At 45.6% G+C, this 15,636-nt stretch overlaps 1 protein-coding gene across 12 annotated transcripts in view; it reads left to right on the top strand.

Moving 5' to 3' along the window:
* Bcor (BCL6 corepressor) overlaps positions 1–12,271 on the top strand; it is a 117,436-nt gene extending 105,165 nt beyond the window's left edge. For 7 of the 12 annotated variants that reach the window (XM_021643618.2, XM_021643619.2, XM_060375379.1 and 4 more), the window contains 6 exons: positions 3,434–3,600; positions 4,848–4,993; positions 6,073–6,150; positions 6,389–6,545; positions 7,757–8,044; positions 11,985–12,271. In XM_021643618.2, coding sequence (XP_021499293.2) covers positions 3,434–3,600; positions 4,848–4,993; positions 6,073–6,150; positions 6,389–6,545; positions 7,757–8,044; positions 11,985–11,994 — 846 coding nt within the window. In that variant the 3' untranslated portion in view covers positions 11,995–12,271. Of the gene's footprint in view, positions 1–3,433; positions 3,601–4,847; positions 4,994–6,072; positions 6,151–6,388; positions 6,546–7,756; positions 8,928–11,984 lie in introns of those variants that run through there. The other 5 variants (XM_021643626.2, XM_021643624.2, XM_021643621.2 and 2 more) reach the window with 1 other exon arrangement.
* The last annotated feature ends 3,365 nt before the right edge of the window (positions 12,272–15,636 follow it).

Here is a 15,636-nt window from a genome sequence, read left to right as displayed (position 1 = left end):
ATCTCTTTGATCGTTTCCAAAGGTCTTACTCCTTTGCAAAGAGAGATGGCAAGGCTCAAGAGACCCTGGTGGTTTCTGTAAGAAACAGTTTTTATACAGCCAGTAGGTCTGGGGCCTACTGTATGGAATTTTTTTTTTTTAAGGCATTGTGCCTTTGGCCCAAGAATAGGTATTGGACTTCTCCAACATACAGGCGGATGTAATTTTCAATATGTAAAATTCGTTACCCAATGTTTTAGCTATTAATGTTAAAATATCTGACTCAGAATCCCACTTTCCTGGATTTCTTTTGGCAGAATTTAAGATGTTAGATGATGGGCCAATCCGGTGTGGCAATTTGAAACTTTCTAAATGAAGGACAATTTCCTGGTTTTGTAAGGAACTGTTTGAACACACAGCTACGGGAGACTTTTCCAGGAGGGAGCTCTGCCACTCTTGTTTTTTTTTTGTTTTTTTTTTTTGTTTGTTTGTTTTTGGCTAAAGATACCTCGTGTGCAATAAAAAGGCTATCCCTGTCACCCTGATTCTGTTCCAGCTAATTGTGAGTCCGGGGGTTTACAGCACCCCATCTTCAGCTTTGTCTTAGCTAGGCTGGGCTCACTTAGGTTGCTTGTCTCCGACTGAGAAGGCTTCTATTTCTCCAGCTAAAAAGCCAGCATGCAACCACATGCTTGTGCATTTAGTGGTGATGGTTACATTTTCTATGAATTAAATAAATCATGTTTAAAAAAAAAGTTAATGAGGCATTTAATTAATTAACAATGTCGGGTTTATGGTCTTTATGGTTAGCATTTTATGGTTAATGGCATTCGGCTTATGGCCTCTTAACAGAATTGTCCAACAAAAAAAAAAAAAAACAGTTTGATTTTTGTTTAGGAATGGGTGGGCTTTCCTTCGAACACACCCATCTCCGATGCAGAGAAATAGTCGGGCAGGCACACATCTTCACCCTTCTCTCTGTTGGGGACCACAGTTGTCATCTGTAAAAAAAAAAAAAAAGGCTCCCACCTAAGAGGGTGGCATCAACTTGCTTGACCCCGGCAGAGGGTCAGAGGGATGACTGCTGGTCACACCTGGATCAAAGCCCTTCAGCTAGAACAGCCATTGGGCCTTTTGAGTCTTCCCAGCTAGACCTGGTGCCTGGGCTTGAGTGAAGAGTCTCATATTTCACCTTGGTTGGGAACCTTGAACCCTCTGGACCGCAGTCACTCCAAGTGTTGAAGGAGAACACTCCCACTTTTCTTCCTGGGGTTTCCTAGGCTGTGGAGAGTGGTGTGGGACCCACACCAAATGAGTGGATCTCAGGCCTACTGACACCAGCCAAGTGAGGATAGGTCATGGCAAATGCCTCACCTGGTTGTGTGGTCACTGCTGCCTTTCCTGCCATCCTCCAGGAAAAGGGAGAATTGATTTAGCCTTCTGCTTTGACTTCTTTCATTTCTAGATTCCCTCAAATCAGCCCTATAGCGATGAAGGTTTCCAGGTGAGGGCCATAATTGTCAGAACAAATAAACCCCGGGTTGAGAGGACACCAGGCAGACCGCCGGGATCCACATAAATTGATCTTTGCACAGCAGTCAGTGGTGCTCAGGGCCGATCCCAGAGTCACATGACATGGTCTCTTCCTGGCTGGGGCACACAACTCATTAGATTGCAGCCATCACTCGAGTCTGGCTAGTGAAGGCCTGCTAAAAGAGCAGTGGCTTCATGCGGTATCCTGGATACCAGTGCTCAGGGCAGGTGGCCTGGGAGCTCAGAGCCTTGTGGGCTTTCTGGCAGGTTAGGACCTGAAGGAAGAAATGCCTTGCCAAGCATGCCTTTCTCTCTTCCTTCCCTTGTTTTAGCAGAGAGCTTCGGCGGCGACCTGAAGCAGCAGGGCACAGATGGTCAGACTTACCGCCGTGCAGCTTTAGGCTCACAGGAGACATCTGGAACTTTCTAGTTAGCACCCAAGCAAGCCTTTACCTTTGACTGAACTGTCCTAGAAAGGTCAGAAGGGAGTTTTCACAACCCACTTCTTGTCAACGGAGTGGCCAGATGGAACCCTATTTTACATCTAACAGGGGAGTCCTCCCAGTGTCACGAAGGGGGGCCCGGTGTTACCAGTGAGGTTTCCCTTTCACGGATAGGCTATCCCTACACTATTTACCCTCACTTTTAGAAGTTCGTAATGAACTGCTTGGCACGACTTGGAGAAAGATAGCGTAACCTATTTCCTGGTGACAGATACTGTTCAATGTGTTGGAAACCTTGCTTAATCGTGGTAATAAGACATTGAATAAATTACTGCTGTGCTTACTGGGAGTGGCTCATATTAATATTTTACCATGCTAAAGAAGTGAGATTAATAATAGTGATTCAGATGCAAACTATTGACACCAGCTGCCTCCTGCAGAGGGGGAGGGGCGCGCTTGTTCTGTTTTGTTGTAGTATGTGATCTATCCGATTCCTGTCATTGGCTTAAGTAAATAAGAGTGTATTTCATTGATTCTGTCTTGAGTAGAGTGAAAAGTGAGGAAAAGTGACGGGTTATTTGCGGCCTTGGTGTCCTTGGTGGTATGAATGGATGAAACTCAGAGCATTTCCGGCCAGGCAAAGGCTATCCCATTAAATTACCTACTGGTCTGCCAGCCATCTTTATGTCTCTTTTTTTTCCACCTGTCTGATGGTTTGGGTTGTTGGCTTGTTTGCTTTTGCCATCAAGGTGGGCCTCAAACTTGAAGTCATCCTCCTGCTTCAGTGAGTGCTGGGATTAGATGTCTACCACCCCATTTGTCTTCATGTCACTCCTTGGTGGTGCCTCAGAGGCCTGGCTGCCCACAGCCGCTACACAGGGCTGTAATCTTCCTGATCCGCTCTGGTTCCCAGGATGTTGTGAAGCTTTTCCATTTTGCTCTATTCTGAGCGTCCCTACTTTTACCTAAACTTGGTTGTTTACTATCTGTGATAACCCCTGTGGAACACTGATGTCATTGTAAAGATAAATGCGCCCTTGGAATTGTTTTGTTGAGATGTGGTCTCCCTCTATATACTAGGCTAGCCTTAGACTCATGTTACTTCACTGGCCTCAACTTCATGAGTGTTGGGAATTACAGGTGTGAACCACCATGGCTGGCTTTGAAGGAGCTCTTTTGAGGTGTCTGCTTGCTCCCTCAGCCCTGAGCCGAGTGCTTTGGGGTACACTGCTTGTGTCCCCACAAACAGCCTTTGGAGGCTTGGGAGGTGGTAAAACACCATTTGACTGGGGCTCTACAGCCCTGGGCCACACCGAGCCCTTCACACTGTTGTGGGCCTTCAGTAAACATCCAGGCATGACCTAAAACCACAGTGGCTTCTCAGGCCCCAGTGTGTAGTCTTAGAACTACAAAGAAGTGCTCCTTATGAGGTGTCTGTGTGGTGATCGGATGGATGGTTTTTCCTGCCCCCCCCATAGGAAGTGGTCTTATATTGCCTGGAGAACAAAATCTGCGATGTGAATCACCGTGACAACGCTGGTTACTGTGCTCTCCATGAAGCTTGTGCCAGGGGATGGCTCAACATTGTTCGCCACCTCCTCGAATATGGCGCTGATGTCAACTGCAGTGCCCAAGATGGAACCAGGTCAGTGGTGTGTCGTCTTCTCCTCGCATCTTCATCCTCTGGAGGAACAGGCTAGCTCTCAGGGAGAGAGGTGAAAAGCTAATTGCACCTGCATCAGTTCCAGGCTAGCATCGGCCTGAACCGATTTTCCTGGCAGGTGGAGGCAAAAACCTCTCAGTCTTGGCCAGTTCTGCAGTTCTCCCCCAGACCAAAGCCTCCAAGGACGCTCTGGTCCTCACGAAGAGTCAGGGGGTTGCTGCCTTTTCAAACCCTGAGCTGTTCATTGCCATCTGGGAAATCACTATTGAAAGTATCTACGAGCTGTGACACCCCTGGGCACAGACTGAAGACCATCTGTCCCTCCCTTTCCTGGTTTCTTAGTCACCACCCACAGCCAGGCCCTGGTGTTCACCTTGTCCTGAGTCAGCACAAACATCTTGCTGGGAGACAGGGCACAAGGATTTCCCTTGTCATATATAGCTAAACGGGTAACTTATGGCTCTTTTACACTTTCTTCTTTTTTGCCCCCCCCCCCCTTTTTTGAGAGAGAGAGAGGGTCTTTCTACGTAATCCTGGCTATTTTGTAACTCACTCTATAGACCAGGCTGGCCTTGAACTCACAGAGATCTGCCTGCCTCTGCCTCCTGAGTGTCATGCTTTCCTAATAGCATTGAGTCAGGGGCCTGGGAGTGGGTAGTATGTCCTGTCCTGTGAATATAAGCCCTTGGCTTCCAGGCACACGGTGCTGGAGAAAACAGTGCTGGAGCAGGACGTGGGAGATGCTTCTCTTCACAATTTCCGCTAAGAGCAGAGATGGCTGGTGTTTTGTTTGACTTTGAAAAAAAATGTAATTAATTGCTTGTTGTAGTGGCTTCTGCAGTGGTGGGATTCTTAAGTGGGGAGGACATCCTCTGTCCCTACCTCATTTCATTGAAGACATTTTCACCATAGATTTTAAGTTCTTCCTTAGGCCTAAAGACAAAATAGGTATGTGTTTGAGAACTGACCCTGCAATGATCCCTTCCCCATGTCTTTAGAGGGTTAGGTTGTCCATAACAGTAGGTGTTTGTTTGACTCTGAGCTGGTCACTGTTCCTTAGTTTCCCTCACTGTACAATGATAGTGATCCTGCACCCAAGGATGCCCAGTGTAGGCGGTGTGCCTAGATTCCATTTTCCCTGAATGCATGTATATATAAAGTGTGTGTGCGTGTGCACGCGCGTTGTGTGAACAAGCACTCAACCTTAATGCCGATGTGTCTCTTCCCAGGCCTCTGCATGATGCTGTAGAGAATGACCACTTAGAAATTGTCCGACTGCTTCTTTCCTATGGTGCTGACCCTACTTTGGCCACATACTCAGGTAGAACCATCATGAAGATGACCCACAGTGAACTTATGGAGAAGTTTTTAACAGGTATGATGTAGCTCAATGAATGATCTTACTCCAAAAACAAAAAACAAAAAAAAACCAAAACCCAGTCACCTGTAGTCCTCTAGATACTTGGAGAAAGGCAAGGGAGAGGATTGTGAGGCCTGTGGGATGGGGTTGGGGGTCATAAATTGTGCCTGGGGTGGGGGTGGCTTTGGTTTATGAGCACTTGCCTAGCATGTGTGAAGCCCTGGACCCTCACCCACACCACCAAGGGGTGGATCTCAAGGGAAGAGGTGGGACCTGTATTTTAGATTTGGGTGTGACTAGGCAGGAAGTAAAGATTTTTCTATGGTATAATCCTATGGTAGTGAAACCATTTGGTTTCTTCATGGAAGTTTTGGTTGTTTGGTTGGTTCATTTGTTTCCTTTTGTACAGATCCATTTTTCACCTAATTGTGGCAAGTCTGTGAAATTATACAACCACCTGAGTATGCAGTTCAGTGTGGTGGTGTTGGGTCTTAGAGTAAACCCATCTTTTAAGCCCCAGGTGTTACCAGATCAGAGAACAGCAGCACAAAGCCTGACTGTCAGGCACTTGTGGTTAAGTTACTTATCAGACACTTACTGGGAAAGAATTCCCTCACTGGCCCATGACCCGCCCGTGCCCACCTTGAGTTGTACTTGCTGGGAGAAGTTGCTCAGTGGTACGGAGACAAGGTGTACAAGCACGATTCTTCCTTGGTTTTATATATGGAAGCTGCAAAGCTTTGCTCTCATTTGCTAAGCTGGGGTGGCCTGTCCCTCAGCAAGTCAGGTTAACAGTCATGTGCCACAGAAAGCTTCTAAGACTTGAGATATAGCGTGCAGGCACACTCACAAACCGGTCTATTCTGAGTGTAGAGGGGAAATGCACACTAGCTCGAACAGCATTTTTTTGCCATCAAGCGAGTTTCGTTCTGTGTGGGGACAGGATCTCATAGCATGCCCCAGGCTGCCCCAGGCTGGCCTCAAACTTAGAATCCTCTTGCCTCAGCCTCACGAGTTCTGGGAATTACAGTTGTGTGACACCACACCTAGCTTGCCAGTATATTTTATTTTCTGTCACCCCCATCTCTCCACAGACTATTTAAACGACCTACAGGGTCGCCGTGATGATGACTCTAGTGGCTCTTGGGAATTCTATGGTAGCTGTGTCTGCGGTAAGCATCACTTGTTTGTGGTACAGTGGGGAGTGAGTGAGTGAGTGGCTTCTTACAATGTTCCTGCTTGTGCTGGGAGAGGAAGGTAGGAGGTGGGCACTGGAAGAAGTACTAGGTGGCTGAAGCATATCGTTAGAGGTCTGAATATGGGGAGCCAGGTGAAATATTCTGTAGCTAACTGATCTCTCTCTCTTTCTCTCTCTCTCTCTCTCTCTCTCTCTCTCTCGCCTTACATTAGAACCAGATGATGAAAGTGGCTATGATGTTTTGGCTAACCCCCCTGGACCAGAAGACCAAGATGAAGAAGAGGATTCCTACAGTGATATGTTTGAGTTTGAATTTTCTGAGACCTCTCTATTGCCGTGTTATAACATCCAAGTGTCCGTCGCTCAGGGGTAAGCATGACCATCTGTGGGACAAAAGTAGCCAAGCTGCTTCCAAGGCAGTTTGTCCCTTTTGGCAGATGAAGGGAGATGAGTGGGTAGCTCCTTAGCTGCCTGAAAACCTTGGATAAGTGTCCAGATAGCTTGGTTATTTATGCTCAGTGGAAATGGGCCTTAACCATAAAGCGTGATATAGATTGCCCTCATGAGAAAGCAGGACCTGAAGAGCCGCCATCTTGGATACTACAACACTTAAGAAATGAGTCTTCCCCTAGCAGCTGTCATCCCATCCCCAGAGAAGTCACCCTAGGAGCTCCCCAAAGCACTTAAAGTATAATTGGACTGTAGTGAAAAACTACCTCCTTACCTAAGAATGGGGCACTCACACTTAAGAGTCCATCCTGTGCCATTTGGTTAGATTCCATGTTTCTCCTATGTGTGTGCCTCTGCACCTTAATAATCAGTCCTTTGGGGTGTACATGTCAAGAAACTGCTATACTGTGTGTTGACAAGTGTTTAATAAGCTAGGCTGTGGTGATGCACACCTTTAGTCTCAGCACTCAGGGAGGCAAAGGCAGGAGGATCTGTGATTTCGAGGCCAGCCTAGTCTATAGAGTGAACTCTGGTTCAGCTATGGCTACATGGGGAAACCTTGTCTCCAACCTCCTCCCCCCCCCAAATTTTTGATGAGTAATGTCCTCTGGCTGTGAAGCTGTGAACACATATGCCACTACAAACAGCAGCAGAAATTCTAAACGGCGTTGAGTTGTAAAAGCCATTTGAGTATCCCTTGTCGAAAGTGTCACCACGCCACTGAAGGATGGGGATGGACTAGGAAAAGGGGAGGAGAGACACCTTCTGTGATTAGTGGTGTGTCAGTGAGGGTCCTTGGAGAGGTCAGAGAGGTTGGGGTGCAGGCCTGCTTTTCCTCTGTGACTATGGGGTCCACTGGATAAGCATGAAACAAGTTTTCACCAGAGCTGGATGGCAGGACTTTACCCATTTATCGCCAGCCACAGCCATCACGGGGAAGCTTGTTCAAATCCTGGTGGATGTTCTCTTTTATACAAACGAGATCTGTGTCAAGATCCCCGCAGTTACTCTGTCAGGAGGGTTGAAAAGATGACAGCTGGCCCTGCTTAGTGCCCCAAACTGGTCAGGGTGTAGTAGTAACCTTTCCATTTGCCCCAGAAACCTGACTCCCGCCCCTTTGTATTTTATAGGCCACGGAACTGGCTTCTGCTCTCGGATGTGCTCAAGAAGTTGAAAATGTCCTCCCGCATCTTTCGATGCAATTTTCCCAATATGGAAATCGTCACCATTGCGGAGGCCGAGTTTTACCGACAGGTCTCTGCAAGTCTCTTGTTCTCCTGCCCCAAAGACCTGGAAGCCTTCAACCCGGAAAGCAAGGAGCTTTTGGATCTGGTGGAATTCACCAATGAGCTCCAGACTCTGCTGGGCTCTACCGTGGAGTGGCTCCAGCCCAGCGATGTGAGCCCGGAGGACTACTGGTGAGCCGTGCGCCCCACCCACCCACTGTGTACAGTGTGTTTAAATAGTGTTAATCCTTGTGCATATGTGTCATAACTCTGGCGATTTCTGTAAAGAAAGGACACTATTACATATGAAAATATCTCTTTATATAAGAGAAGCTATTCCAGTCAGAAGAACTTAGAAGCCTGTGTTTTCTTTCTAAACTTTTAAGTCAGTTTTTATGAAGCTGTTCAAATGTCTTTGTTTTTCAGTGCACACATGCTTTGAGATATGTACGTTTGTTTTTACTTGGAACATTTTCTTTTCTGTTCTTTTCTAAGGAGGAAAAAAGAAAAGAAAAGAAAAGGAGATCCATACTTTAATTTCATACATAGCTCTGGTGACAGTCAGGCCATGAGTGTATTGTGTGGTCAGAACCGTGTGGTTGGTTTGGGGGAGTGAATTGGGTGGAGGCACTTGGTGGTGATGTACTTTTACGTTTTGTTTACAGAGTACCTGCTCACACCAGGTAAATGCTATTGGATGTGCTCCAGTAGTATGTAATATAAATTCAAACCATATCCACACACAACAACTAACTGTATGAAACTTTTGTACCCTAATTTAAAAGCTGTGAAATTACTTTTCACACATCAAACCGGATTGTTTATATGTTTAAACATTTTATGCTCTTATTTAAAGAAGACTTTGAGCTATTTTTTTCTGTACCCTGTAAAATATTGAAAACTAACATAATATGTTGAGGTTGCTTGAAAATGTACATAAAACTAAAATTTTCTGAATTGTGTGTTTATGTTTGAAATCTGTGCTTTAACTTTGTAAGTAAATTCTCTGCCTTTGTATTTATATTTTACAAAAATTTTCTTAAAAGGCAATAAACCTGTTGACGAAAGGAGCAAATTGAAGTACTTTGCATCCTTTGTATTCCTAAAGTGCTGCAGTTGTCACTGGTTTCTTTTAAATGATGATGATGGATTCCCTATGGGCAACTTGCAAACAATTTCCTTTCCATAAACCAAAATAAACTACAGAGTTCAGGGGAATTGGGCTGAGAATATGATCTGTCATCCCATTCCAAGAGTCTGATTCTTAGATCTGTCTCTCTGATCTTCTCTTGGGCCTCATGCTTGCTAAAAAACTATACGACCATTCACACCTTGCTTCTTTTTTTAGACAGAGTTCTCTTACTTTCTTCCAGTTCTTAGATTCAATAGTCCTGCCTCAGCCTCCTGACTAGCTGGGGTTATAGACATGTACCAGTATATGCAGCCCTCAGATCTTCTGCTCCCTTTCTCCTTGGGTTGTCCTGGTCGATTTGCATTGCTTTTGACCTTCACCTACTATGGTCCCACACAACTTGGTTCTTGAGGAAAGCTTTTTTTCCTGAAATGCTATATTTATTGTCACTTTTCTTCCTCTAGGCCTCTTTTTGTTCTATTATTCTGTTTAACCTGATCAGCAAGGTCTTGCACTTTCACAATGTTTCTACTGCTACTACTTTTTTCTAACAGTATCTACTAGTATTGTCAAGTAGACCATTCCACAGTCCTTTAACTCCATTCTCCTAAAGACAAAGGCTGGAAAGCTGCCAACTACCAGGCTCCCTTGCAGCTAGTTTTCCCCTCCAACACTAGACACAAATCAAAAAGGAAAGATGGGTTTTGAAAACTTCCAGTTACTGCCATAGCATTCCAACATCTAGTTATCAAGTGGAATCTTAAGTACACCAAGATGGGGAAGGTAGGGCTGGAGGAGGCCTGCAAATGCCTGTAGCCAGACAGGCAAGAATGAGGAAATGTAATGTGGCTAGATGACTCCATGTAGATTAGAGAAATTTTTGTTGGGAAGATGGGTTACCGAGTGAAATTTGGAATGTATGCAGAAAAGGCAACAGGCAAGATTTCTGTTCCATGTTTTTGTTTTTTGTTTGTTTGTTTGTTTGTTTTGTTCTTATCAACTTTTATAATCATGAAAAAAACTACACAAGCATTTTTCTACAGAGTTTTTGTCATCCAGTGCCAAAACTCTCCCCACTCCAGACTGAACATTGTTCAAATTGTAGAGAGATTGCTTACGTAGAGCATCACCTCAATCTGTAGGTAGGAGGACCAAAATGGGTCCCGGGTTGGTGTTGCATAGCAACCTAAGACCAACCCAGAGGGATCAAGACTGAAGAATTCAGGGTAAACTGGAATTACTCCTAAGACAATAAAACGCTGCCAGGTGCTTCAAGAAAAATCCACACCAAAATTCCAAGGTTATTTCAGCTGGAGGCCAAGGGAGAGTACCTAGCGGGGGCTTCAAGGATGTGTGGACAAAATGAGCTCTGTGTAGGAAAATTGATGTTCTGCTTTTATAGCATTAGGGCAAAGCTGATAGGGAGCCTTCAGAAGCTGGGAGCAGACTGACTAAAAAAGCTTGGTCTGATGAGATGACTCAGCTGAACAGGATGTTTGCTAATCAAGCCTGAGTACCATTCCTGGGAACCACGTGGTAGAAGGAGAGAATCTACTCCCACAAGTTGTCCTCTGACCTCTGTATATATATATATATACACCATGGCGCAGGTCTGTGCCCCCCACCACCACCCACACACATAATAGATGAACATAATCAGGTGTGATGGCACTTGACCAATCTGGGAGACAGCATTAGGTGCTTAGTCTCATATTAAGTTCCTGAGAGGCTACAAAGTGAAACCCAAAAATGTAGGGCCAGAAAAAGTGGTGGCCCAGGCCTTTTAATCCCAACACTCACGAAGCAGAGGCAAGTGGATCTCTGAGTGGATCTCAGAGGCCAGCCTAATCTACAGAGTGAGTTCCAGGACAGCTATGGCTGCACAGAGAAACCCTGTCTCAAAAGGAGGATGTTCCTCCAAACCAAATTTGTGGGGTGTGTTGTTTAGTATTAATTAGAGTGCTGAGTTAAGAGCCCAGGGCCTATGCATGCTAAGCAAGCTTGGTACCACCCAGCCTTCAGATTTCTCTCTGCATTCCTATTTATATGATTTTCACATTTGAATGATGAACATGTTTGTATTATTAGAGTTCTGTAGAGGAACAGAACCAATGGGATTTTATATATTCATATATATTTTATAATATATATGTATATAGGTACATTCATTCATTCATCCAGGTAGGATGCAAGTCCAAACTAGCTACTATGGCTCCAGGACTCCTCAGCCTGGCTGACCTTTCTTAAACGTAATATGGCTGCCTTCTAGGAGGATGGCTTTCCCTTCTCATCCTCTTTCTCCTTCCTTCCCCTTTTCTCCCATACCCATCATAAGGCTCTTAGGCTAAAGGCTCCACCTATCTTTCCTACCTTCTCCTGACCTGTCAGGGTTCATGGTATATGTGTGTGTGGGGGTCATCAGAGTCATATTCTGGACAGGCTTGAGCTCAGAGTGAAATACCAAAAGGAAGAAAGGGGGAAGCGGGGCTGGAGGGGTGGTGGAGAAAGAAAACCGGAAAAGTGGTTTAGGTGAGTGGTGGGGTGAGGGAAGACCCCTAGAGAGGGGGAGCTGCGAGTAACACAAGTGGACAAAGAAATGAGCGTTTAGAGCTGCACCGCTTAAGAAAGAAATGTCACACACAGTATCAACCAAAATAGAAGGCAAATTGCAGAAGAGTACGTATGTGACACATTCCTATCAAGTCTAAAAATAGGCAAAATACCATGTTATGTTCTTAATGTGGTTCTGACTAGCTAGTGATGATGTAAAAACAAGAAAAGGGGTGATAAAGACTGATTACAATTGCCAGTAACTCCAAATCCAGGGGACCTGATACCTCTGTTCCCCCATACCTGTACACGTGAGCCAAGAGCCACACAGCAGTAACACATCATTAAAAATAGAGAGAAATCTTTTTTTAAAAAATTAGGGCTGCAGATGTACTTCCTGGTAGAGTATTCAGGTAGTATTATTCATGAAGTCTTGGCCTTGATCCCCAGCTCTGCATAACCAGTTGGAGACAAGAGGATCAGGGAGGAATTCAAAGTCATTCTTGTTGGAATCAGTAAGCAGGCATCTCCACGGCCAGCGGCAAGGGACCCTACGAACTGTTTATCCTCCGGCATCTGAGGCCACCTGCAGACCACTAGACCACCTTTGGACCACCTGCGCATGCTCCAGGTCATCTTATAAGAGAAGTGGAAGCCCCTCCTCTCTCTTTCTCTCCTGCCCTGTCTAGAGGTCTCTGCAACCCCTTCTCCTTCCCCTAATAAACCTCCCACATGGAACCAGTCGCGTGGCGTGATTTGTGAACCTGGCATGATTTGTGAACCCACGTGTAACTTTTGCACAATCCTATCAATTCTCTCTCTCTCTCTTTTTAAATTCTATTTAACTGTGCATTGATGTGAAGGTGTCAGATCACCTGGATCTGGAGGTACAGACAGTTGTGAGCTGCCATGTGGGTGCTGGGAGTTGAACCTGGGTCCTTTGGAAGAACTGACAGTGCTCTTAACCAATGAGCCATTTCTCCAGCCCCAAAGTCCTTATTTACTGCACAGCAAATTCAAAAGCAAGCCTGTTCTACAAGTAACGTCTTCCCAAACGAAAAAGAACAAAAAGCTTAGGACAGGCACGGTGATTCACTCCGGGGGCCATGAGGCTGGTCATTCAATTCAGGGTCAGTCTGTACAATAAAACCCTGCCAACCAGACTGGAAAGGGCTAGAGAGAGAAGGCAGTTAAAGGCAGTCCCTGCTCTTCCAAAGGACCTGAGTTAGATTGGCAGCATCCATATGGTGCCTCACAATCATCCATAACTGATTCCAGGAGATCCAACTCCCCTCTTCTGACCTTGGGGACCATGAACACATGTGGTGGATAGACACATGCAGGCATTTTGAAACGAAAAATAAGGTGGCAAACTACTGAGGAAGAAGCTCGGTGTCTACTTTTGCCTTCCCCACCCCACCCCCACACACACATACAGAGAGAGAGAGAGGACCTAAATGTCTGTCAACTGATGAATGAATAAAGAATGTGTGATGTGACCATATGAGTAATAATATTTGGCAGTAAAAGGAATGAAGTACTCAAGAATTGCGACAACAGGGGCAAATCTTTGCAAGCACGCTGAGTGAAAGAAGCTACATGCAAAGATCCACAGACTACACGAGACCATTCATTCGAGATGTCTGAAGCAGGCAAATCCACAGACAGGAAGTTGACTAGTGAGTCCCAGGAACTGGGGAGAGGCTAGCAGGAATCGGGAACCTCCAAGCTTTGGAAGGGCTTCAATGAGGTGTCTTTAGTTCATCAGGCTGTGAACATATTAAAATGACTTGCTTTTAAAACCTAGAGGCTCCTTTACCCCATCTTCGGTTAGTTGTGGGCTGGAATAGCAGCTGGATGCAACAACTGAAACATGTCAGTTTTTCCTGGGACCCTGGCCTTTTGCCTGCACTGTAGCTGGGTGAAGGGAGGGGTCGTTCACAAACTGTTTCCATCCCTGGCCTAGCTGTCAACATTTATACATTGTCACTTTCACCACGTTCTTTTTGCTAGAAACCAAGGGCTAAACCCAGCCCATATTTTAAAAGAATTGATAACTGGATGTGCCTTCTTAGCATGCTAGAATTTTTAACGTTTTTAGATTTGGTCTTTAAATTTGTATTTATTTATTTGTGATGGAAAAGCATATATGTTTCACACACGTGTGGAGGTCGAAAGACAATTGTGGGACTTAGCTCTGTCTTCCCATGTGGCTCCCTCAGATTGAGGTTAGCTCTTTAGGCTCATCAGGCATCTTTATCTACTGAGCCATTTCAGCGGGCCTGTTTTGCCTTTTGAGACCCAGTCTCACTCTGTAACCCAGGCTGGCCTGAAACTCACTGTGTAGCCTAGGCTGCCGTCAAGTTCAGAGAGAGCCACTTGCCTCAGCCTTAAGAGTGCTGGGAGTAAAGATGCCACAACCAGTTTTGTTGTTGTTTTCCTTTTTATTTGTTTTGACACAGGGTCTGACTGTGTCATGGCTGACCACCATGTCTGGCAAGACCTTATTTTTAAAAACAAATATTTTAAAATTACATTGGTTGGTTGGTTGACTGTGTGCGCATGTGCAAGGGCTCTTATTTACCGTAGAGAATATGTGGAGGTCAAAGGACAACACTAAGAAGCTGATTTTCTCCTTCACTGTGTGGGTTCTGGAGATTGAACTCAGGTCATTAATCTTTGGTGCCAAGGTCTCTAAGCTACCAAACCATCCTGCTAATCTTGTGTTTTGTTTTTTGAGACACAATCTACTGTAGCTCAGTCTTGCCTGCAACTCACTACACAGTACAGCCTGGCCTTAAACTCAGAATCTTCCGGCATTGCCTCCCAAGTGCTAGGATGAAAGAGACAGACATGAGCCGCCATACCTGGTCCAGTATCGTGCTTTATCAGTCATCCAGAGCTTTGAAGTTGAGGGCTAAGACAAACAGGTGAATAATAATAGCGACCACCAAAATAACAGCAGCAAGCCACAGTAGGGATATAGGTGTGTAATTTCAACACTCAGGAGTGTAAAATAGAAGACCAGCCTTGAATATGAGGCCAACCTAGACTATACATACAGCAAGTCCAAAGCCAGGCAGAGATGCATAGCAAGACCCTACCTGAACAATAAACTGCATAACTAAAGAGGCCCTGCAGCTTAAACAATCCCCGCCCCTGTGCCCCATCCTAGCCATCTGTCTCCAAAGCCTCTAGATATGGAGTTACAGGAGGTTTCGGACTCCCTGACATGGGTGCTGGGAACCAAACTCCAGTCCTCTGCAAGGGCAAGGGCTCTGCTGAGCCACCTCTCCAGGACCCTTTACAAAACTCTTCGTCAGAGCGCAGCTGCCAGACGTGTAGTGGGAACAATTCCAAATCTCTCCTTTTTCTTGCAATTCCATCCCTAAACCCGCTTCTTCTTCTGGTCCAACACCACAGTTCTGAAAAGAAACAACACAAAATGAAATACAAGGTAGACCTGCCAGTTGAGGGGCTGAGGATGCAGCTCAGCGGATAGAGTGACTGACTTCCTTACAGTTCTGGATTCTATCTCCAGCACCACATAAACGGGACATGATGACACGTATGCCTGTAGTGGGAGGACATGGTGGCGCAAATACCTCTCGTGGGAGGATCAGGAGGTCAAGGTCATTTCTGACATCTTTGAGGCCAGCCTAGGATACATGAGACTCCATCAAGAAAAGAATTCTGCAATAAAAACGAAGCTTCCAGAACCCCCCACAAAAGTCTCTGTCCATTTCTTTTCTGGTCCCAGGTGCCCTACATTTCTGACCCCAGGTGTCCTAAACAGCCCTCTGCTGTACAATAGCCCCTCCATCAATGATGGAGACAGACTTGGCCTGGGTTCCTTAATTACCAGTTTAAAGGAGAGACACAGTCCCGTCTCTTAGTCCTGGGATACACTGGCTACTCCGTATCCCAGGCAACCTACCTGCAGGAATTTGTATTGTCTGTTGCTAAATTGGAGATCTTGGTGGCTGAGAGTTTTCTTTGTGTTCCCTCAGCCCTGGTACCAGACCCAGCTGGGGGAAGGCCTTGTCTCATGTGTGGAATTGTCATTAGTTAGCAAAGAGAGAAGACCTGTGCTCCTGTTCCC

The sequence above is a fragment of the Meriones unguiculatus genome, chromosome X, assembly GCF_030254825.1.
Source record: "Meriones unguiculatus strain TT.TT164.6M chromosome X, Bangor_MerUng_6.1, whole genome shotgun sequence".
In the NCBI taxonomy this organism is placed as follows: domain Eukaryota; kingdom Metazoa; phylum Chordata; class Mammalia; order Rodentia; family Muridae; genus Meriones; species Meriones unguiculatus.
This window is presented reverse-complemented; position numbering and strand designations above follow the sequence as displayed.